Source organism: Columba livia, chromosome 1, assembly GCF_036013475.1.
Source record: "Columba livia isolate bColLiv1 breed racing homer chromosome 1, bColLiv1.pat.W.v2, whole genome shotgun sequence".
In the NCBI taxonomy this organism is placed as follows: domain Eukaryota; kingdom Metazoa; phylum Chordata; class Aves; order Columbiformes; family Columbidae; genus Columba; species Columba livia.
The window spans coordinates 152,337,965-152,361,835 of record NC_088602.1 but is presented as its reverse complement, the minus strand read 5'-3'; the positions used below and the strand labels follow the sequence as shown (position 1 = coordinate 152,361,835).

General features: G+C 43.6%; 1 protein-coding gene across 2 annotated transcripts in view; it reads right to left on the bottom strand.

The window, feature by feature from the left end:
* Window positions 1-16,271, bottom strand: part of CHST11 (carbohydrate sulfotransferase 11) — a 179,651-nt gene extending 163,380 nt beyond the window's left edge. Inside the window, exon 1 of one of the 2 annotated variants that reach the window (XM_065038965.1) lies at window positions 15,952-16,271. In XM_065038965.1, the coding sequence (XP_064895037.1) occupies window positions 15,952-16,069 (118 nt within the window). In that variant the 5' untranslated portion in view covers window positions 16,070-16,271. The remainder of the gene's footprint in view (window positions 1-15,951) is intronic. The other variant, XM_065038973.1, reaches the window with a different exon arrangement.
* Window positions 16,272-23,871: the final 7,600 nt, after the last annotated feature.

Genomic DNA, 23,871 nt, shown 5'->3' with positions numbered 1-23,871 from the left:
TGGATGGATGTCATATCTTTTTTATGGTTAAGCCTTGTCTTCCGGGTGGACATATTCCCAAATTGTTACCTTACCCTACTTGGGACCATGGCCAGAACTTGTCACAACCCTGCCTGGGTACCCATCATTGAAGGTGCTCCCCATCCTGGGCTCACCCTTGACTCCCAACTCATTGCCCCTCATGGTGAGCCATGTTCCTACTGCTCCCTGACACCTGTATTCCCCCATGTTACAAGAAAAAGGGATAAAGAGAAGTTGCACTAAAAATAACTCATTAAAAATTTGCAAGGAACACATTGACTTTCTGATTAGGAAGCAAAAATCTGCTGGACCCAAACAATACAAGAGGTGGAAATTACCAGACACTGCAAATTACTTCTGCCTCTGGTTTAATCATACATCAGAGTACAAGGCAATCCACCCGGGGTCTGTTCAACCTACTAAGCTCCAGGTTTACTACTGAATTACAACGTCCTTAGGCAGTGTCAACAGAACAATGACATGTAAGCTAGGACAGAATAGATGGTCCTGGTGACAAAGGGTCAACTCCCATCTCCTCCAACAGCTTCCTGGATGTTTGTGGGTGGTTGCTAGGAAGGAGGTTAATTTTACCAATCTGGCCATTTTACTGCAACCTAAGTCTCCTAACGAAGCAGATAACTGGGGCAAAGCACAGGCTCACACCTGAGTTTGAATAATTCTGTCAGAATTACTAGCTTTGGTAGCCAGCAACTGTTTTCAGCAATAACTTGCTGTTCTGTTGTGCCAGGGCTACCCCCTGCCTCTAGATTGAACTACACAAGTTCGGAGCAGCTCCATCACACGTGTTGGTGTTGCCACTGCATATCAGGCCAGAGGACTCTGCTTCAGCAGGGCCATGAAGGTACAGAGTGCCCCAGTGCTGCAGAAGAAGAACAACAGATAGAAAACCAAGGCAGGAACCGACAACTCCTTCCTGCCAGCTAATTGCTATGGTCCACTTGAATGTGAACTCTGATCTTTGCACCCTCCGTTTTGGATGAAAGTCCTTAATAAGGTGTCCCAGCCATACCTTAACCATGGATACAGAAACACAAACACGGGGGTTTCGGATCATGTTTATTCACAGCATGACCCCCTTGCAGCTGCCTCACTTGCATATACGAAAGTGAAATGCATTTGAGTCAAAAGCACTTAACTCACAGTTTTGACCTCTCAACCTTGTATTGTTGTGATAGATTATTGGCAGCCCAGGAAGACAAAGCTTCCCTCCTTCCTGGGGTCAATCTCTTTTCCCTAAGGATCACCTTATAACAGAGATGAAGAAAGCAGCAAGTAAAACAAAATCCAAGCCTTATTCCCTGAACTTGACAATGTCTTCACTTGTTAAAAAATGGCAAGCCCACTTGCCAAAGGGCACAGGAACGGATGGGAAGTGAAAAGGCTACTACATAAATTAAACATGTAAACACTGGTTGTCTGCTCAAAAATCAGCTCCTTTAATTTCCATGTGCATGGTATTTGATGCGGTCATATTGTTGTTCCTACATGCCTTCACTTGAGCACGAGGGGTGCACATTTTTACAGTTTGCTACATAACTACATCGTGCTTAAAACTGCCTACATTTAGAAAATATGACAAACATGACACAACCCTGCTATTTCCAGCAAGGAAGTTAAATGTGAAAAATAGGCACCACATGTATTTTTAAGCTATAACTTAAATTCTTTAGTAGCCCCTCTCCTGAACATTCAAACACAGATGTAGCACGCTGGCAACCTAGTACCAGCCACTTGTGACAGAGAAACATTTTTCATAATTCAATGTAAAATTAACCTCTGACAGATGAGCAAGAAGCAAACGAAACGCAGAATTTCACAGACACTTATACACTTTTAGCTATGCATCCTAGATGCCTTGCAGTGTTGACAAAAGCTCTGTCTCTCCGAAAGGCCTCACTGCAGTTCATAGACCACAGCTGTTAGTCCTGTGCATTTGTGAGAAACACAGTCACACATGTTCAGCAAGACAGATGGGAAGGTTTTTTTGTTTACATTTGCAAGACTGAGGTAGAAAATATCCTTTCAAACATGTCAAGTAGCAAGTATTATAAATAATCAGTTTCCCCACCTTGAACAGCATTTCAGAAAGCATTACTTCTGATGCCCCATACCTCCACAGGAAATGAAGATTATGCTAGATATAAATCTGAGGCCTTTTGGAGCAGTAGCAAACACGTTCATAAAATGCTGTATCAGAGATGTCCATTTCGAGAAACTACTACCAGCATTGTCCCACAGCCACCACAGAGAACATGGAGGTCTAAAAAGGAAGGATCTGAGAGAGCATCAGTCAACAGCTGCAGCACCTCATATAGTGTCTTGGTTTCAGCTGGCACAGAGTTAATTTTCTTCCTAGTAGCTGTTGTGGTGCTGTGTTTTGGCTTTAGAATGAAAAGAATGTTGACAATACACCATGTTTTTGACAATGTTTTACTTGTTGCCAAGTCATCAAGGATTTTTCAGCTTCTCACACCATGCCACGTGTCCAAGAAGCTGGGAGGGGGCTCAGCTGGACAGCTGACTCAAACTGGCCAAAGGGATATTCAATACCATATCACATCATGCTCAATATATATTCTGGGGGAAGCTGGCTGGGGGAACTGCTGCTCAGGAACTGGCTGGGTATTGTTTGACAGGTGGTGAGCAATTGCAATCTGCATCACTTGTTTTATATATTTTTCTATTATTATTATTGCTATCGTTGTTATTATTTTCCCTTTCTGTGCTATCAAACTGTTTATCTTAACCCACAAGGTTAATGTGGGGTTTCTTTTCTTTTCTGATTCTCTTCCCCCATCCCACTGAACTAGGGGTGGTGAGCAAATGGCTTTGTGTGGTGTTTAGCTGCCTGCCAGGTTAAACCACAACACATAGGAACTTAGACCTTAAAACTGTAATAAAATAAGAATTATTAAAGCGCAGGGATGATATCTTATTTTACAGAGAGGCAATATTTTAATTGACAGATATGTTAATCATGAGCATGTCAGCAAAAACCCAGGATTGATCATGCACATCAGCCTTGATCAACACTTAAGAGCTTTGCCTCTAGTAGACCTGGGCACAAAGGCAAAATAAAACAAAAAGGGGAGAGGCAGGCCTTTTTGTCACCTATATTGATCATCACTACAGTAAGTCTTTTACTGGCAAAAGCTGTCCAAGCACAATGCTATCTTGAATAACACAGGCTTGCTATTCCAAAAAAAAAAAAAAAAAAACACAAACCGAAAACCACAAAACACCCAGATTTCTAAGCACAGGCTTGTCCTCCACCTCAGTTTGTCTACATCCAAACCATAAGATGATATCTCAATAGACATGTATCATGGCATTGCTATGACACTTTCACCTAGACAACCACCCTTCTGTGTTGAACACTACATAGAAGGTAATCCATCCAGGTGAAGAAAAGGCTGCCTGTTGCTTAGGTAGTGCAAGGGAGAGGATAGATGAGGAATAAAGGAGCTGAAATGCTCTCTGCATGAGGCAGGAAAGAAAGAACTGGTAGCAGAACCCTAGTCTACTGAGCTGCAGTGTCCCTCTCCCATTAGGCAACACTATGCTCTTAGTCATGACTACATCTCTCAAGCAATGGAAGCACCAAAGACATCAGATGTCTCCTATGCAGCAAGCTTTGCTGTACTCCACTTGAAAAGGCACATATTTTGCCAATTACTTCCAAGCTCTATTTATGCAACCTGACTTCAAGCTGGGTGCACAATGCTTAAGTATTAGAAGCCACTAACTAGTATTACTTCTCAAGAGCTAGTGAGGGCCTTTGATGTTTTTCCTCCAAGTATGCCTCCAACTGCTGATCCAGAAAAGAAAGGCCATTCAGCATTTGTCAGGGCATACACAGGGAAGATTTACACTTTAAAAACCTAAACATAAAGGCAAAACACAGTGAAAAGTTAAAAGCAATAACTGTTTATGCCTTTGCTCTGTAGTACAGCCAAGCAGAGGAAATCTGTAGCTTAGCATCAGGACTCAGATGACCTGGGACACAATTCATGGTCCCATGGACGCAACACCTTGTACAAGAGAGCTCAAAAGGAGCTCTCAAAGCCTCGTGTATCTGCAACAGCAGGATCTTCCTGGCAGGAGCACCACAAAGGACACACAAGACTGCCTACAACCAGCATCCTCACAAGCCTAGAGCATATCTGGATGGGCCTGCAGTGGTATCCCTTCATCTCAGTGCAGGGACTTTCGTTGTACCTGACATCTAGTTCACACTATGAGCTATTTCAATCCTAAAATGGATTGCAGCCCTTAGATCATGCAAGTGTCAAGCTCCACAAAACCATCTTACTCTCAAGTTTCATTCCTGAATGTGTCACTGACATGGTGGGAAACCGTTTACCAAATCCCTGCAAACGTACCCTTCCTGTCTATGCCTCAGTTGCCCTAGCTGTAGAGTGAAAATGTATGGACCCACTTTGTGGAACAAGGCCAGGTTGGATGGGGCTTTAAGCAACCTGGTCTAGTGGAAGATATCCCTGCCCATGGCAGGTGAGGTTGGAACTAAATGATCTTTAAGGTCCCTTCCAAACAAACCATTCTATAATTCTATGAACATTTTTAAGCCTTCTGATGAAAGCACAATATTACAACCACAGAAACAGACTGAGACCCAAACTCTCAAAATATTTCCAGAAATATTCCTCCTCCTAACTTGCTGCTAGTGAAAGCTTTCAACTGCAGTAGACAGCAGGAAAGCACAGACTTGCCATTAACTAATATACAACACACATCACTTGACATTCAGCAGTGTTTCTGAGCTCCCACAATGCTGGAGAAGTATACTAGGCATAACCATTCTGGCAAGGTAAGAGCAGTTGAGGTACGATCTGATGACAAGAGATCCCTTCACAGCTGGAAAGGGAGCATGAAATAAATCTCTCTTGGTCACATCACATCCCAAAGAATGTAGAAACAAGTAAGAGGTCTAAAAAATAAAAAGAAAACTAAAAGAAAGGGGAAAAAATTCTGTGTAAAGACTGGCAACAGGAAACAACCCAAGCTAGTTTGGACATGAAAGAATTACAGCCTGTTTCCCTTGCTGTCCAGCCACATGGAAGGAATGGGACACATTTCTAGTTGCACAAAGAGTTCTCACAGTAACATGTTACGATGCTAGTTACAGCATTCTTGAGATGGATGAGGCTGTAAGTCACTAACATTATACTGATGTATAGGCTTTGTGCATTACTCACCATTCAGACACAACAGCCCGATGTATATTTTTGTCTTGCAAACTGTCCTGGCACTCTCTGTAAAAATTCTCCTTTCTCTACTCTGGAAGATTTTAAGAAAAGCATTCAGGAAACAGGCAACACAATGGAGAAGGACTCACCAGAAACACATTGATGTGTTCTGGGGAAGAAAAAAAAAAAAAAGATGAATCAAGACAGCCAAATTTGAGGACAATTTTAATTAAATCATGTCTGTCTTATACTATCCATTTCAGCTCATTAAGTATCTCAAAAGAGTTAGTCTCAAAATAGTTAACAGCTCCAGAAGCCCTAACTTTTTTCCCAGTTTTTTCTTTAATGCAATTATGCTTTTGCTGTCGCACCAGAAACATTAATAGCTTCTTCTGCGTGGGATGGAGAAGCTCCACAGCAGGACCAGAAGACTTCGATCGTATTGATGGCCTGCATGCTAATGGTTACATATAGCTTATCTGTCAATGTCATTTCCACTGAAACTAATGAAAATAGACAGCACCTCCTTCAATTCTTCAAACATATATCTCTGTGGGAAAAAAGCTACCATTCACTTGAATGCAGAACTACTCTGTGAAGGGCAAAAAAGAAAGTAGAAAAGCAAAGCTGTTATTCTATTGTATTTTGCTCTGTAGGAAAACACAGAGGGACAAATTCTGCTTTTCGTTACAGTAGCTTTGATCCAGAATTGATATAACCAAGTCAATGGAGCTGACCCAGATTTACAGGGGAGAAACAGTTCAGAGCTCCCCCCAAGCCTGCAATCCTATATCTCTGCCACCACAGGGGATGTGTGCCCTTTATGCAATTCAAAAAGCCTCTGCTCTGGCACAGTAGACCTGACCCAGTGCTCACTAAAATCAGCTGAAAAGAGACCATTGACTCCTCCAGTCAATCATGCAGACCTCATACAGTCAATGCACCAGCCAATTCAAACCACTGGTCATTGTACTGCTTTGAGAAAACGTCATAAAATCTTGTGGCTTGCCCAAAACAAAACTCCAAACCAGAAGCCTAGGAGGCAGCTGTGTTCACCCTATTTGAGCTTCCCTAAATTTGCCACAAAGGACCACCAAGTCTGGTTCAAGAAAAGAAGGAAGGTGGAGAGGCAGAGACCAATCAGCATGGTCCACAGGATCACTAGTGCAACAGTGTCAGGAGCTTTGCACAACATCCAGCTGACTAATCCTACAATTCCTCAACCAAGACAGTGGGACACAGCAGTGCTTGGCAGGCAGAACATGTGTGTCAATAGCCACCCTGATTCCCTGCTGTATTTGTCCCACTTTATTAGCAGTTATGTCGACTTCATAATTATGGACACAAATACACACACTTAAATCTAAAGATAAAGTGCTCGTCCCCATCTGGAAACTCAAATATACTTTAGAAGTTAATCATGACCAAAATACATAATCAAGACTGGCTTTATATTTATGACCCCAACTGACACATTTTCTTAATCATGAAGTGTTTAAAAAGTGTTAATTCCCTCCCCCTTAGTTACTATAAATTCTCTCCTCTCACTTCCAACACGGGCTGTAAAAATACAGATTACTAGAAGGTCATATTTCTGGTACCCACCAGTGCGGGTCACTTCAGCTAATACAGACATTTTTGTTTTGCCTGCGTATCAATCAACTTTAAAGCACAACAATGCAAATAGTCTTTAAAAGGATTTGTACTACCTAAAGCTCTTTGTTTTAAGACAAGGTATTACGGTAGCAATCATCAGTGGGATCCAATTATAATCAACTTATTAATTAGATGTCTACCTTCCCTAATCCAAAAATCCCTACAAGTTATCCATTTTAAACTTCTTAACACCTTTATATAATCATTTATCAGCCAAAAAAAGGATGAGAATGGCTATAGACATAATTTGTTACATTAATTCAGAAGGCATCCCTCTCTGAGGGTCCTGAAACCCACCTTTTCACCATTTACAAAACTCACCTTGAATTGTCACAATATCTTAAAAATGAACAGAAAGTGGTGGCTTTTAAAATAAAACGAACTAGGAAAAAAACCCCACAGTTCTCTGTTTTTTTCCAGAGCACAATGTGTTTGAGGAGTGGATTGAAACCCAGCAAAGCCTTTTATTCCTTGTGGATTATTATGTGTGGACTCTGCAGTTAAAACCCATAATCTCCCACCACTCAGCCAAGTGACACAGAAAGATGTGATCTTGTCCTGTTACTAAGGATGGCATCTTTTAGCCTGAGACAAGGTCCAAAGCAGCAGCAGCAGCTATTTTGCAGATCAAGCACAGCTGAGAAGGATCAGATGCCCTTCTTTCACCTACTAGAGGAGCAAAAAGGGCGGGCAGACCCTGCAAAACCACACACAGATGACCACATCCTTGAAATCAAGGCTACTTATCACAAAACGAGAAGCAGACAACACTTATAGGACATGAGCATTTCACACCTGTTTTCCCATGGCATGGTCCACCTACCTTCATATCACTTGTTGGATAGAGCTACCACCTTCCAAACCCCTGGAATCACAGTACCGTGAGAAATTCTGCTCAATTGCATTGCCTGTATTTTCCATTTCCCCCAGCACCTTCTTTTAAGTTTTTTCATAGGAGTGTGAAGCCATTGCAGCAGTGATTGATAGAAACAGATGCAAAGTGATCCTTCAGTGTCTACAGCCTGGCACAAACAAGATGAAGGCTACCTCGAAGAGGCACTCTTACTGACATACCCTCATAAAAATTCCTGCTCTTCTTCAGCCTAGAAAGAATTCATAAAATCATTACTTCTCTCAGGCTGGATGTTCCCAAACACACGTAAGTTTAAAAAAAAAAAAACCACAACAGAACTGAGAAACCACACTGACTATATGTTTAAATTAGTAAAATAACACAGGCAGGCACCTACAAGGAGCCCTTTGCACTTCTGGGATTTCTTTTAATAACAAAAAACTTCATATTCCTCACAGCAGCCTCGTTAGGAGAAAAGGGTTTGCCCTTCGGAAATCAATGCATTTGGATTATCTGGGCTGTCAACTACAGATTTTGTAGGGAGCGAGGAGATGGGAGGATGTGTGTGCGCAGCCTTTTTTTAAGTCAGCATGTTGTAAGAGCTCATACTCAGCTTTTTTAATTCAGACATTCAAATTTGTCAGGAGGAAAAGAACGGAAATATTAAGTTACCAGATCTAGCCTCAACATCAGTCAGTATGCTCTAATGACATTTTACTTCAAAGTTTCCAGGGGCAGACATATAATTTTATTTCTTTGAAATAACATCCCCTTCTGATGCTTACAAGCTAAATGTTAATGCCTCATTTATGACCTCACTAATGTGTAAAAATTAATAAGGCCAAAAGCAAAGCTGTCATTTACTTTCACTGCCAACATTGGCCAAGGTGTAAAAAGCAACCAAAAAGACCTTATTGGTTTAAAATAAAAGCAAACTGGATATCTAAACCTGAAACACACAAGAGAGGGAAATTTCTTTAATACAGGGAAGCCTCCCTGACATGCATGGACACAAAGTTTGCCTGCTGCAAATTAACAAATGCTTGTGCTGCACCCATTTATGCTGTTTAGTCCAAGTCCTGTTAGTGTGTCACAGAAACAATAGTCCTGTCATCCACCCTGGCTCTCCAAGACTTGCCAGCACAGAGCTTTTTAACTCTCTTTAAGGTCACAGAGGGGAACAGGCAAAACAAGCCAACTCCCACAGATGGACCTGCAGGTCCCATGTCCCCTGTGAGGGGCTCCCCACCAGCCCCCAGGCACCAAACTGGGCAGAGAAGGGACAGAGCAGAGCACGCACACTGCCAGGGGATGGTCACCACACTCTCTGCACTTATTCCTTATACATAAATGCACACTATCTGTGCTGCCTTTCATTAGGTACTTCCTAGTGATGCTACAGCTGCTGTGACAACCCAAGAGGACAGTGGAGATGGAGCTGAAATCTAACAGGGGCCATTAACTTGAAAATCTACTACTTCAGTTTGACAGGATGGAATGGACCTATTCCAGACAATTTCACCAACAACTAACTCCTTACTAAGGAGTACGTGGAGAGGGCAAGCCAACAAACCACATTTATTGATCTGGCATTAAATGAAAAATGGGGGATAATGACATTATGCAAGAGAAGTGACACAGAGTCCAAGTGTATGTGCAGTAGAATTTTGATTTATTCATGAAACCTTAGTTTCAGATGCCAGACAATTACATGAAAGGGGAACACTCTGTATCCTCCCACTGATTACATTCACAAAATTGGAATCCAAGAAAATCCCTCTGTCTGGTGACATGAGCCAGAGATAATTAGGAACTGAATTCTCTTGTTGGTTCGTTGTCATCTCTGCTGGTCTCATCTTCTAGTTAGAGCATGAAGCGTGTGCCAGAAACACCACTTCGTCACATGCAAGCATTCTGCCCACAAAAGGATGCTCTCTATACCTTGGATACTGAAACACCAGTAAGGAGGAATTAACCAAATTCTACAGTTTCAATTGCAACTGTAAGGACAAATACCTACCTCATCCACAAAGATCTTACATGAATGGGCTCCACTGGGAGCAGGAACATCTAACAAAACACAAACGTGCTTTGAAACATTATCCTTGTACTATAGTAGGTGGCTGCTCAATCTAAATGACCCACCACAGACATCTCTTTGTCTTTATCCCAGACATGCCAGGTCTACACAAATCCAAAATCCCTGAACTTAATTTTATTTCCATAATGTGAAGGTCAAAACTGCTCTTTTCTTTGATTAGAAGTGGGCTCTTCACTCACACATCCACACTTCTTTTTATAAACATTGACGCTTCAACAAGTCACACACAGAACTCAAATATTTGCCTTGAACACCCCGAATAATCTGCAATAAAAAACATCAGATTCAAACCCTTGCATCCCCCAACCCTGTCCTTAACTCCCTCGGGATCACCTTAGATTTGACACATAATACATATGCATCAGCCCAAAAGGCTTGAGAGGGAAAAACTGTGCTGGAGTGACATTCACACAAGGACAAGTGCAGCAGCTTTGTCAGGCAGGATTTGATACAGTATGTCTGGCAATGAGAATCAAACAAAATATAGTAGTTCTGGCTTCAGGAAAAGTAACATGGATCTAATTCCTTTCAATTCTCTGAAGTACTTTTAGAGTTGGTTACATGGTGCAGTACAAGATAAACTACCCGTCACTTCTAAAAAGTAATGGAAACAATTTAAGAATTCAGAAATATGCTCACCCTATACAGAGATAAAATTGACACACTAGTTGCACTCAATCAAGTGTATACATTCATTCATTAAAAAAAAAAGCACTGGGCATTTATGTTCTATATGTTTATTTCTAAAGGAAAAAGAAAGTTTCCATTCACATTGACTTTATCTCTGAAAAAGTTAAGACTTCAGCCAAGTAATGACAGTTCTACATCTGTGAATACAGAGTGTTAATGCTATGGAACTCAGCACAAAGTTTCCCAATATTGATACACAGTAACAACAACAACAAAAAGCTTATAAAAGTCTACATTGTAGAAATGGTAACTGTGGAGCAATAAGCATTCTGATAACTGTTGACAGTGCCAGGTAACTTTACCTTGAATCCATTCAGAAACAAAGGTTTTTATTTCTTAAGGTCAGCAAACAGTAGCTACGCTCATATGTACTGAAACAGAAAAAGAAGCCCTACTAATAAGTTTAATATTCACTAATCATGAAGACTTTCAGAAGATTCAAAGAGCAGTTTAACTCTCAACTTCAAGTAGTTCCAGACTAGCAGTACCTTTGAGAAGCGGGACCAGAGTAAGTTTGCTCACACTGATGGTGTAGTCCCATAGAAACTGATGAAAAGCTTACAGAGACACCAACAAAAGGACTCAGCACGGACCCCTCGGAGGCACACGGCAGGGTTTCTGCCTGCGACTGGGGGGTGGTTTTCATTGCATGCAATCAAATGAGGGCCAGGTTCTTGTGGCTGTCAAATGAACTCAATTTCTCAGTATCCCAAACAGAATAATTTAAAACCAGTATACAGAGTCCGTCAAAGGAATGCCACACACCCACTGCTTTGCAGATCTCATTCCCCTTTGTAAGCAGGGGAGAAAGCAAGGATCAATTGCAAGATGGCAGACTGCTGCATTGATTTTCAAACAGAATCTTCTATCAAAACCAATGGTAAGCTTGTCTTCAGACATAAGGAAAAAAAATCTCATGTGATTCAAGTTGTTCTGACATCTGAGCAAAGGTAGACATCAGCCTTCTGTAAGGGACAAGCAGCTATCAGTCATACAGTGCTGCAAGCGTAACTGAGAAGATCATAGACAGGAGGCAAGTCTGAGGATCTATCCTTCGCTAGCACCCACAGGAGAACACTAGAAGTCTAAGACAGGACATGAAAAATGGAGCAAAAACATCCTAGTCTGCACTGGGGAAAACAAATATCACCAGGTGTAGATAAGTAAGTTTCATAAACTTGTCTCAGGTAAGGTAAAGACAGCATTAATTATTCTATCTTTATGTGGAATTTTTCACCTGGAAGGATGCCAGCACATTGGCAGCCTGACCCCAGCCTAACAGAGCAGGCTCTTGCCTGCGCTTACTGACACACAGCCCCACCGCTCACTGCAGCTGGGACGTCTACAGAAGAAACCAGACACACCTGGGAAAGCGTAGGCAGGCTAAGGACTAGTGAGCAAACCAATCTCAGGGGAAAGGCAGCAGATAAAACTATGACAGGCTGCCACCTAAAACCACAAAGCTGACCCATGGTACGTAGAAACAAGTTGCAGGAGCATGGAGCAATGATCAGGTTGCGCTCAGTTATGCGGGTAGCACACAGCAGGAGAGTGAAGGGGGGAAGTATTCTGAGCAAAGAGCTGGGGGAAATCTCCATCCAGCTACAGCAAACACTGCAGAATGTTGTTGGTTTGGTTTTGTTTTTTCTTTTCAAAAAAAGCTAGACAGGCAACAGGAAAACACAACAAAGTCTCTGCTGCCATTTTCTCCCTCAGGAACAAACAGTTCCCCAAACTCACTGATAAGGCACAGAAGCCAGGATCATCTCCAACGTTTTCTTCACAGTGTTCATGAGCAGCAGTGAGCAGCCCCCTTCACCTTCCTCCACCAACAACTGGTCAGGGAACCTAATTTGGGAGGGGCGGGTTCTCCAGCACATAGGCAAATCTCTGCTAAAATTCAGACAATGCAAAGGTGCATTAATCAGACAGCACATTCACCACCAGCCTCCCACAAAGAATGGGTATGGAACCAAAAAGAACAAGGAATAAAAAGCACCTGATCTGCTTCCAATATGCTGGCATTTGAGAGGCTGTGCAAGGGGACACAACATCAAGTTCTTCCACAAAGTGCAAGCTCACCTCCCACACTTCAGGCTTTGGGTATGTTTCTGTTGTTACAGGTTAGTTTGTTTTTAAGAAAGGTTTCTGTTATCTATGTCATTTTCCTATCTACTTATCCCAAAGGAAAAAAAAAAGCAAAAATTTGTCTGCAAGAGATCCACATTCAGACTTCCTGAAATGGAAGAAGCCCATCTAACAGATGAAAAGTTGTCTTGTCCCCAAAGAGGGCAGGACCCATTATTTCATCCCCTTCTAGCATCTTCCACCTTCTCTGTGTCACACCTAAAATTGTTTGGAAAGCTCTGTAGGCAGAAAACAAGTCTCCTAAAATTCACCAAGAGAACTTGGAGGGTGAAGAAATTGCCAGATTATTAATATGGAGCTGATACATCTTGCAAATAACCTCACTGATAATCTTTATTTTTCACCCAAAAGGTTTGAGATGGGTATTTCTCAGCTAATTCTGATTGCAACGTGCCCATCTTAGAGAGGACTGCAAGCTCCCAACAACAGTGACAGGTGGTAAGCCAGGGTACACCAGGCAGCTTCCTGCAGGAGCCATCCAAAGACACACTCTAGTGCAGACTGGCTAAAATGTAAAACACGCTCCACAACAGCAGCAGTATTGGCCAAGATTTGGAACGCTCTTTATACCTCCAGCCCCATCCCACCTGACATGCACTCTGCCTCGGGGTCCAGCTCCACTGAATGGAGACATACCTCAAGAAAGGTCACCAACTTACCTTCAAATAAGGACACAACACCACAAAATTATCTGCTACCTGATGTATATCACATTGGCAGGTCTACTACCTCCCTCTCTCCTGACCCTTCAAGAACTCTACACTGATCTACCACTTACACCACCAAGACAGTAACACATACAATCACATAACCCGGGTGGCGGGGGGTGGAAAAAGGCAGCTATTTAAGCCTTGCAAACCAAATGGCCACACTCTATTTGGGTCTAGATTAGAGTTTGATAGATTTCTGGCAGTTTCCACTATAGAAACAGCTCCCCCCCCCGCACACACACACACACACAAAAAAGGCTGAATCAGTGATGATCGAAAAGGTACAATACAATAAAGATGGACAGGTTGTGATACCATTTATATCCAGATCTACTCCACTGATGCTAACAACCTAAACATGCGTTAAATGGGAAATGGGTGAGGATTATCCTCCCACTGATTTCACAGCATCACATTCTCAGAGTTTATGGTAAATCCTTTGAATTTTATTAAAATCTCAACCTATTTATAGTTTCACAATAGCACAAATATAAGGCCATAATCTTCAGCAGTTAGCTATAGAGCATATTGAGAACTCTTGAAAGGCAATTTTTCTACATTCAAAAATTCACAGAAGAATACTTAATTTAATCTCTCACCTACTGAATGCTGAGTTTGTGTTCCAATGATATAATTCATCTGGAACAAGGGGAAATAATAACTCTTGACCAAGTTTTCTGAATGAGTGTGCAAACTACATTACCTGTGGCATGCAACCAATGGAAATATCATACTTCTATCAAATTGCTGAAGCTGTGTTACAACAAACAATTCTGCATGGTGCCCTGAAGCCCTGAATTAAAGCCTTCACAAGATTTGCTAAGGGCTGAGCACTCCTTGTGAAACCAGTAAGCACGGAGCAAACACAGCAGAAAAGAAAAAGTATGCTAATTTTTCCAAGGAGTTGGCAGGTATTAACACAGATGGACACCGTACAAGAACACATTCATCAAGCAAGCGGTACCAACTTTGGAGGAGTGGACAGCTGACAGAAAAATGCCAAACAAGACTTGGCTTCACCACAGAACAGCAGATCTACCAATTCCTAATCCTATCAGCACACTAAGCCTCTACCATTTGGCTCCAAAAACTTTAACGGAATACCATTTTTAACCAGATATGATTTGGTGGCTACAAACAGGGAAGGAAAGAGTCAAACTGAACACATCCTTTTGCTTTTTACCGAACAGCTACTTCCCCTCTTGCTACAGCCATGCCTGTAGCCAAGACACTCCAGAGCTGGCAGGAGAGATTTACAGGTACGGCTGAGGAGACTCGCCTGCTGAGCAGCGTGGCCACTCTGTCAGCTACAGCTGTTGGTCTGCTAAGAGGTATCGCTCCCTCTTACAAGCCTCGGTCCTCTGCTCAGCTGTCAGATCCCTCCAAAAACACACTGCAAGTGCAATTTCCACTTAACTTCTCAGGCAGGAAGGGGAAAAACAGAGAGAGGGACAATTTTTTTTTTTTTTTGCCATGCTGGATAAATGTCACAGCCAAGCTGCACAAAGCTGTCTCACTGCAATCCATGACGGATCTGTGTGTGCAGTCAGAGATCCCATGAAGTTTCCATGGCCCGATCCCACCTTTGTGTGAATCAGCAGCCGACCTCTGAGTGAATTCCATGGGAGTCAGCACCCTCCACCCCCAATACAGCTCTACCTCTGGTGTCCACCGCACTAGTAAACTGGAAAATTAAAGTTCCATTAGGTAGCTGGGAGTTTGAAACCGAGGTGATGATTACACTCCTGTATGCGACCCCGCAGCGTGGGGCTGTACGGACACCCGTGCCCAGCCAGGAGCACCGCCAGGAGCTGCTCACCCACCCGAACGCCCAGGACTAAGGCAGGGCCGGCCACAAGCGCCCCCATCGCGGGCGTCAGGCTCCCCCTTGCCGCGGGCAGGGACGGCCCGGCCCGGGCAGCCGCCTCGGCCGCTACGGCCAACTTCGGCGAGCCGGAGCAAAGTTGCCCGTCGGCAGCAGCGGGTGGCCCTGCCCGGTCGCGTTGTCCCTGACATCCCCAAAAACAAAAAGAAGCGAAGCCGAGGGACTCGCAATCCCGGCGGCGGGTGCAGGGAACCGGGCCGGGAGTCCCATCTCTAGGCGGGGAATGACCCGCCGGGGATGGGCAGCTCCCGGAGCCGCTCTCCGTCGCGACTGGTTCGCCAGTTGGTGCCAACCCCGTCCCACCAAACGCAAGATACAATGCAGAAAATAATAACAACTGTAAAAAGAAACAACTTTGCTCCCTCCCGCGGGAAGTTTCCTGCGGGGAGCGAGGCGACCTTCCCGCGGCTGCCCCGGGCGCTGGCCGGGAAGGGGCTGCCGGCCGGGCTGCAGGGCGCTGCGCCCGCCGCCCGAGCCCCGCGCCTGCCGCAGCGGCGCCGGGAGGCGAGAGCCGGGACCGGCGGCAGCCTCTGAGGGCTCCCGGGGTGCCCGCCACCTGCGTCGGCGGGGAGCGGGGCTGGCGCGGAGCCGGGCGCTGCCCTCCGCGCGGCCGGTGCCGGTGCGGTCGCGGTGCGGTTGCGGCGGTGCCGGTGCCCTACCTGGGTGCAACATACTTTGGAAATAGAAGATGACGAGGATGAAGGAGCCCACGGAAGTGACCAGGACCATCCTGCACACCCGGTTCATCCTCATTACTTCCAGCACCGCCGGCTTCATGGCGTTGCCTGGCGGCGCAGAGAGGAGAGGCGAGGCGCGCACGGCTGGCACTACGAGCCGCTCCGCGCCCGCGGCGCTCCGAGGTACCAGGGACGAGCCGCCGCTGCCGCGCCTGAGGATGCCCGGGCGCCCGCGCCCCGCACCGGCGGGCGCTAATGCCTGCGCTGGGCGTGACCACGCCGCGCGCCAGGCGGAGGGGCGCTCTGCGCGGCGCGGGGGGGAGGCGGGCCAGGCGGGGAGCCGGGGCGGAGCGTGCCCCCCCTTCGCCAAGGGGAGAGATGGTCCCGCCCGGCGGCGGCGGCGGCGGCGGCGGGCGGGGACGCGCTCGGCTGCCTCGAGGGGCTACGGGTGCCGCGGGGCGCGCCGGTCGCGTGCGGGTGCCGCCACGGCCGCCGCCGGCGCTGAGGGGGGAGCGGCGGCTGCGTGGGCTCCCGCGGGCCCCTCCCGGCGCCGCCAGGCCCCGTTCGTCCTCGCAGGCGGCGGCCGGGAGCTGCTGTCGTTGCGGCTCCTCCGGTTGTGAACTTGACCAGCTCGGAGTAACTCTCGCTCTCCTTGAGGGGCTTTGGGTGCTCCAGCCCGTCGGTGGGCGGGCGAGGAGCGGGCCGCCGCCGCCCCTTGGGCCGCCGTCTCCCCGCGCTAAGGAGCCTCTTCCCCACGCCCCGTTTGTGGAGAGAAATTATCCCACTTTTCCTTTTTTTGGGGGTGTGTGGTGCCTGTGTCACTCTGTTAATCCTAAATGCTACCTTCCAGGTGTTCTCTCGCATTAGTACTATGGAAGGCATCGTTTTATAGCCGATCCTTGTCGTTTCTTCCTCAGTGTTCCACTGTCCCAACCGGTGGCTGTTAATATTTATAATCTGTGTAAACAGTGACTTCCAGTAGCACTGAATCATCCCTAGCAAAAATAGTGCCACCTTGCATGCCAGCAATGTGTGTGTGTGTGTGTTTGGGGTTTTTTATCTTTTTTTTGTTTTTTTTTTTCTTAAGTGCAAGACTTTAAGTTTTCTGAATTAAGGAACTGATTGCTCATTTTTCTGTGGAAAATAAAAAGCTGCTTCCCCCAAGCTTACTCCACCAAAGTCTACCTCTTGGTGGTCGGAGAGCAACAACAGGCAATGAGATACAAGACGTACGTGGGAGGAATGCAGAAGAGCTTACTGCAACAGAACAAAAGGCATCTGCCTTGCCCACACGTGCATCGGGGTTTGGGACATCTGGGGCTTCTGATGGACCAGGGGTCCGTGAGCAGCTGCAGGTCAGCTAAGTCCTGAACTAGGTTTCTAGCATTAACCACACAGCAGAACTCCCAAACTGGGACTATCCGCTTCCTCAGAAAGACAGGTGCTGGAAAGTACATCACTGAATGAAATCAGCTTCTTAGCAACGTGACATGTATCCTTGCACTGTGTTAACTCTTCTATTTGTTCCCCTGGTGCACCCAAATACCTTTTTACTATGGCTTTTCTTTTTGCTAAAGTGAAAGTCATTTTGCTGATGCTGATACTATCTTCATGTGTAAAAGGATTTTTTTCCCTTCAGATTTCTGTCCTCGTGTGGCTGGGGGGAGGGGTCTTTAAAATGAAAATATCCCTAGACAGACCCAGCCCAAAGCTGGGAAGCAAGTGTGGTAAAACAGATTTTAAGCTAAACCCCACCCCCCACACCCCCCCAAAAACAACACCCAACAAACAAAACCAAAAGGTACAAGTATTCCTTCCTGGCTAATTGTGACAGAAATATGTACAATTATCAGTCTTCCATTGAGGCTTCCCAAAAGCCAATTAAAAGGATTTTTACCTAAAGGAGAAACCAATAATAGGTAGACATTTGTAAGAGAGTAGATTATTTAGGCTTGGCCTAGAGTTCCTTTTATTAGAAATAATTTTGATTGTTCATTAGGGTTTTATGCAATATTAATTTTGGTAACTTTCTGTAGATGTTTTTTCAGCTGTTTTGATATGCAGTGACCATTTTCTAGTCTTCCTAATGCAAAGGAAGCTTTAAATTGATTTTTCTCTTTTAAATCCAAAGCTCAAATGTAACACAAAAGCATTCTATCAAAAACACTAAACAAAGAGAAGTACTAATGTGTAATACATCAAAGTAGTGAATCTTTAAGTCAGTCAACAAAAGTCAACCAGAAGCACAGACTGGCATTTCAGTGTCCATCCATCAATACATACGCTGCAGCACAACAGCAACTGTGATATTTTATCAGAAAGAAATGGACTGTGTTCAGGAACGTGGATAAGAGACCAAGGGATGAGGGCAAAAGCCTAGAACTCAATACTTCGTCAAGTAACACAAGAGAAACGCTTTAGGCTGCTAGAGAGGGCAGTCAGTTACTCAGTTAACAATAGTTACTCTTTTTTCTTCTGAGCATTCACCTCTGATGGAAGGATGGAGCGTTTTAAAGCAGCAGGAAGAAAATCACCAGCTGTGTTGCCATATACTATCAAAAGAGCATTATAATGCAATACCTTCATTACAGACACTGACAATCACAAATCTAAAATCCACACGCATGCTTGCAGCACCTCTTCAAACTTCAAACTCTGACATCCTTTCTAATTCTGGTGAGTTAGGACAATGAAATGCAGCAGCCTGTTTTTTTAGAGACTGAGACAACTGTGCTTAGTTTTCCTACAGAAAAGAGCATAATCGAGGGAACACAAGGAAGCACGGTTGTCTTTCCAGACAGGTGCCAAGTTTTAGAATAGGTACACGCACAGCTCAGGCAGTTCTTCTAAAGCACAACTCCGAGTGGAAGCTTCAGCAGCTGCCGAGCAGTAGGGAGTCCGGATAGTACTGTAGGTGTGATCACCTGCCATTCCCATGATAATAACCAGCCTTCAGTATCTCTGAATAAAAATAGTCTCGTCATCCAAGAGGCTTCTGGAAAGAAAGACTTAAGAGATTAAGTACCAGATGCCAGTGACATCAAAAGAAGTCCAGACAGTGTTTTGTAGATTATTTTGTATAACAAAAAAGCTTTACATAAACACACACACACACAAAAGGCACCCACCCACATCAGTATTTATTGATAAAGCTCTAAAAATAACAAAACCACAGTTGAAAAACAGCACAGAAATACAGTGTGTGGTAAGCTCAGGGTGCAATTTATCAAAAAATGGCAAGCAGGCTAATATTGAAGAGCATGTTGAAATGTGAATCTGAAAATCATTCGAAAATAGAGGTATCTGTGAGAGACATGTAGGTGCTTATGCAACTTTTCATCTGTAATGAAAGAATCTCAGAAAAAAAAGTTACTTTGTTTTGTACTGATCAGCTTCATCCTCTTCAAAACAGAAGGCGAAATTTTTAAGGAATGTCTTCAAGGGGTTGCAACTGGTATTATTGAGGGAATACACACAAGCTTTTAGGCGTGTAAGCCTTCTTCAGATCTGAAACAGAAACAGCAAATTTCAGACTCTGTCTATCTTTAGACCGTTATGACTCCACTCTCATCACGACTCTTACCACCAAAGGGTGAAGCAGTCTAGTTAAGTGGATCAGCAAATCTGCTGGACTTGTCTCTCTGGTTATATTCTGTGGGAATAGTTTTTAACTTCCTCTGCATAAAACAGCCATACTGTAAAGAAACCATGTGGGTTTTGTCCCCCAGAGAAAAAAATATTTCTTTAATGATTCAAGCCAGTCAGCAGACCTTTCATTTGACCAGTTGCCCTAAACTGCACTCTCTGAAGGTAGGAAGTCAAACAAAAAAAGACCCATGTTAATTGTCAGGCACCCCCCTACCACAGACCTTGTAGGGCCCTGTAGTGCAACCTGAGATTGTCAGATTGTGTTGAGGAATGTTATTCTATTAATGTACGATAACAGTCTTTCAAGATACAGATTCTGAACCCATTTTAAAAAGTCACTGAGAACTTCCCTGCCCCAGCTGATTTCAGTGGAAGTAGGGCAAAGCTCATTTACCTACACAGATTTCTCAGTCAGCAGTTCACCATATGCATGTGTAAAAGGTCACCCATCTCCAGGAAGTTACCACCATAGAAAACTGAAAGGCAATCATTTCTGGTGCTAGGCAGATATCTTGTCCTTTTCCCCCCCATATAAGAAATCCCCCACACCTAACATGTTCCCAAAGCTGAAAAATCTGCTGCGTTTCTGAAATACCTTGTCCTGCATCTTGCATTTTCTGTGGTGATGCCTTAGGTAATGCCTGAGTGTCTGCTTTGGCCAGGAATTTGTGTTGGCCTTTATACCCTCTGCAACTTGAGTACTGAATTAGAAGGAGAGCTCGTGTTCTTGGAGTGTCTAACTCTTGGTTCTAGGTAAATCTCTAGTGTCCTTTTCCAGGAATATAAGGCTGTTGGTGGTTTGTGTTTGGCTTTTTTTTCCCAAAAAATTTTTTTAAATACTTTCTACTAGATGTCATTCTGCTACCCAGTTGGCTTCCTCCTATATTTCAGAGAGGATTTCATCTGTCTTCATTCTAGACAGAACAAATTTATGGCTTCTTGGACTGCTTGCCTCGTAGGTAATGCAAACCAGACTGATGAGAGGCAGTATTTCTAAGAATGCAACGTGTATTATCTCAATGGTCATATCTGAAAGGCACTGTTGTCTCCACCTCCCCTGAACTGTTAGACCACAGGTTAGTTTTGTGTTTTCTTTGTCCCTTAAGGAACTGCAGCTTCCTCCTTCACTAGCAGTTTTGTCCTGTGATGAGAACAGATTCTTCCCTTCTCTGAGGAGAGTCTGAGAAACTGGAGAGCAAGACAGGGTTTCCAGGGCTAAATACAGAGACACTCCCATTTTTGAAATGCATGTGGTACCTTTATTATCTACTAGTAATATTTATTGTTACCTTTATTATTTACTATTTGTTATTAATATCAATAGAAAAACATCCAGGCAAGCTTTAGGAAGCTCCCGTCTGATGCAGGCCCTTGCAAGACACATTTTTGCCAGAATGGTACATACCTGTCTGCAAGCATGCTAAATTGTGCTGCTGATGTCAGTTTGCTGACAGGACTACATAAAAATGCTTGTGTCTCTTAAAACCAAGAATGCTGTACATTTAAATGACTTCACAAGGCCAACAAAAGTTTCTGTTGTAGAACTAACTTGATTTAAAGATGGCAGAATACAGGGCCACGGTTAAGTTAAACAAGGTACGTGAAAGGACATGCACACATTTGGCTTAACCAAATTCATAAGGAGAAGAAATATATGATGTATTTCAAGATTAAAGTAGGACGTACAAGCAAAATCTCTGGTTGATGCAAGACCACTGTGATATTAATTGCAAAGCTCTTAGTTAAAAGGCTTGGAGGAGACAGGCACAGAAGCAACTTTTTAAGCTTTGCTTTGAAGGATGCAGTTTCTAGAGGTGGTGGATGCTTACGCCTCTGCCTACTGTGACCAACAGCTGTAGTGGATCAACCCCAGCAATCCAGCACTGTCCAGGACAATGTCACTGGCTTTAGAGGAAACATCAGTAAGCCCTGCAACAGGTAGCAGTGATCAAGTCTGCCAAAAGACTGATGTTTGCTTGTGATGTTTAGTATCTAGAGCTTGGCCTTATCCTGCAATACAAATGACTGCACTTGAGGAACACCCCCCAGAAATCCAAGAAAAATTCCAATGCATCCCATCACCACAGCTACAATCAGAGCAGCCAACACAAATTCCCGGCCAAAGCAGACACTAAAATATTTGCCAAGTTCCACTGAAGTTCAGCTCTCATTTTTTTTTTCACCTTATGTGCACTTCCTTTGCAGTTTTCCCTATTGCTAGTTAAGGACACTTTTTATGAAGTGAAATTATTGGAGTAAAACTTAAATGCAAGGGCCAAGGCAGCTGCAAGGCAAGCTTTTCTGTCCATGCAAATTCCCCTTGTATTGAGCTAGTTGCATTTGTTAAAAAGACTTTTAAATGGACAAGTATTTTCCCCAGCGATGGCAGTGCACCCTTAAGCCGCACTGAAATTCAGATCTCTTTTTCAACTGACCTTAGGGGCATCATCTTAAGTGTGACTCAGAGCACAGAGAGGCTGAAATAAGGAGGAATTACTGTTTTTTCATAGGGTTGCTCATCCTAATTCTATTCTCAGACACCAGGGATTACTCATGCTCTTCAGAACATATTGCTGGCATCCTGCTATGCCCCTCATTAGACACAAGGGTCTCAGAATAAAACCTTGCAGCCAGGAAGGCAGGATGCGGTAGCTGTCGGCGAGCAGAAGCAGCACACCACCAGGATAGTACAAACTGCATGTGCTTTAGAAAACATAAGCAGGCTTGCTCCATTCACCCTGCAGCACTTTCTTGCCTAAAATCCAAGCAAGCTACTTTCAACAGTAAACTGTTTTGTCTCCAAGAGTTGAAGTGGTTTATATGTTACTCTGGGGAAAAAAAATCCAGCTGAATATGAACAAACACACATACTTAAAAAGAGAAAAACCATCTTTGCGGAAGTGAAGAAATTGATAGAAGAAATTATTGGGGGGGTCGGTAAAAGGTAATAAGGAAAATATCTACTCCAATCAAAAAAAAAAAGAAAACTGAAAAAGCAGTTACTTGGATTGCTGCCATTCTACTCTGCTAAATTAAAGACAAAATAATCTCCTGCGTTTAGCGTTTTTCAAAGTGCCTTAGCACGACTGTTTGGCTTTTCTGAAACAGTCTCTAATTATTTCTGATTATGTAAATAACTTGCTGGTATTTTCCGTGAAGTGTTTCTTTCAAAACCATTATTACTACTGTCACTTGTGGGGTAGACCCAGCTCACTAACTCTTATATTCCATCAAGCTGGTCTCCAACTGGTCAAGTGTTGATACACAGTTAGTCAACAGAAAAAAATACACATTTACATGACACAATTTATTTGCCCTGTTTTGGGCATCTAAAGTGCGATGAGACAAATCATGCCCTAAAAGTGCCCACTGACCAAAAAGCTCCTGGATGTCCAGCTCTGTGACAGACACCTATATTGGACACAGGCAAGGTTAGGTAAAACAAATCCCAACACAGGTTTCTAAATCTCTTTTTGATTTGAAGGAAACGCTGCCCAATCTCATATTTTATGTACTCTAATGTTCAGCATGATATCCTGTTTTCCTGTCACCTACCTTACAAAATACCTTGCATTCAGAAATGGGAGCCACATTCTTCATTGTTACTTGAGCATATAGTTTCAGTAGAGGTTGTTTTAGGTCAATAATATGCGCTATCTTTTCCTATATTTTTTCCACATGAAAAATCCAACTAGAGACAAATAAAATGTTTCCCATTTAAAGTTTTAACGCCATCTGAAAATAAATTACTTTCATACAAGATTTTAATTCATTATGATCACCAGAAAATCCTTTTTTGTTTGTTTATACTAAACCTGAAGGTAAACACATCTCTTCTTTACCTGAAACTTGTTCAGAAGACCATTTTAAGTCAACAGATGCTGGGAAAATCCTTTGTTATTTTTCAGTGGTGAAACAAGTTCTGTACAATTTTTCATTCTGGTTTTACATGTATAACCACTACATGTTCAATACACACATATTTGATTTAAACATATGCTTAAAGTCTTTAAGACTTACGTGTGTTGAAGATTTTCCAAAATCAACAGCAAGTCAACATGGTCTTAAGTGGAAAGTCACATACCTCTTATATTGTTACAATTTTCCTATGTCTCATTCCTCTAACGTTTGCATTAGGAGAAAAAATCCACTGAAGCCAGTAGAAATGCAGGTGTAAAAAACAGATCCAAGGCTGAAAACAAGTTTTTTTTGTACCTAAAGGAAAATTGCATTACTGAAAATCATCAGACTGAA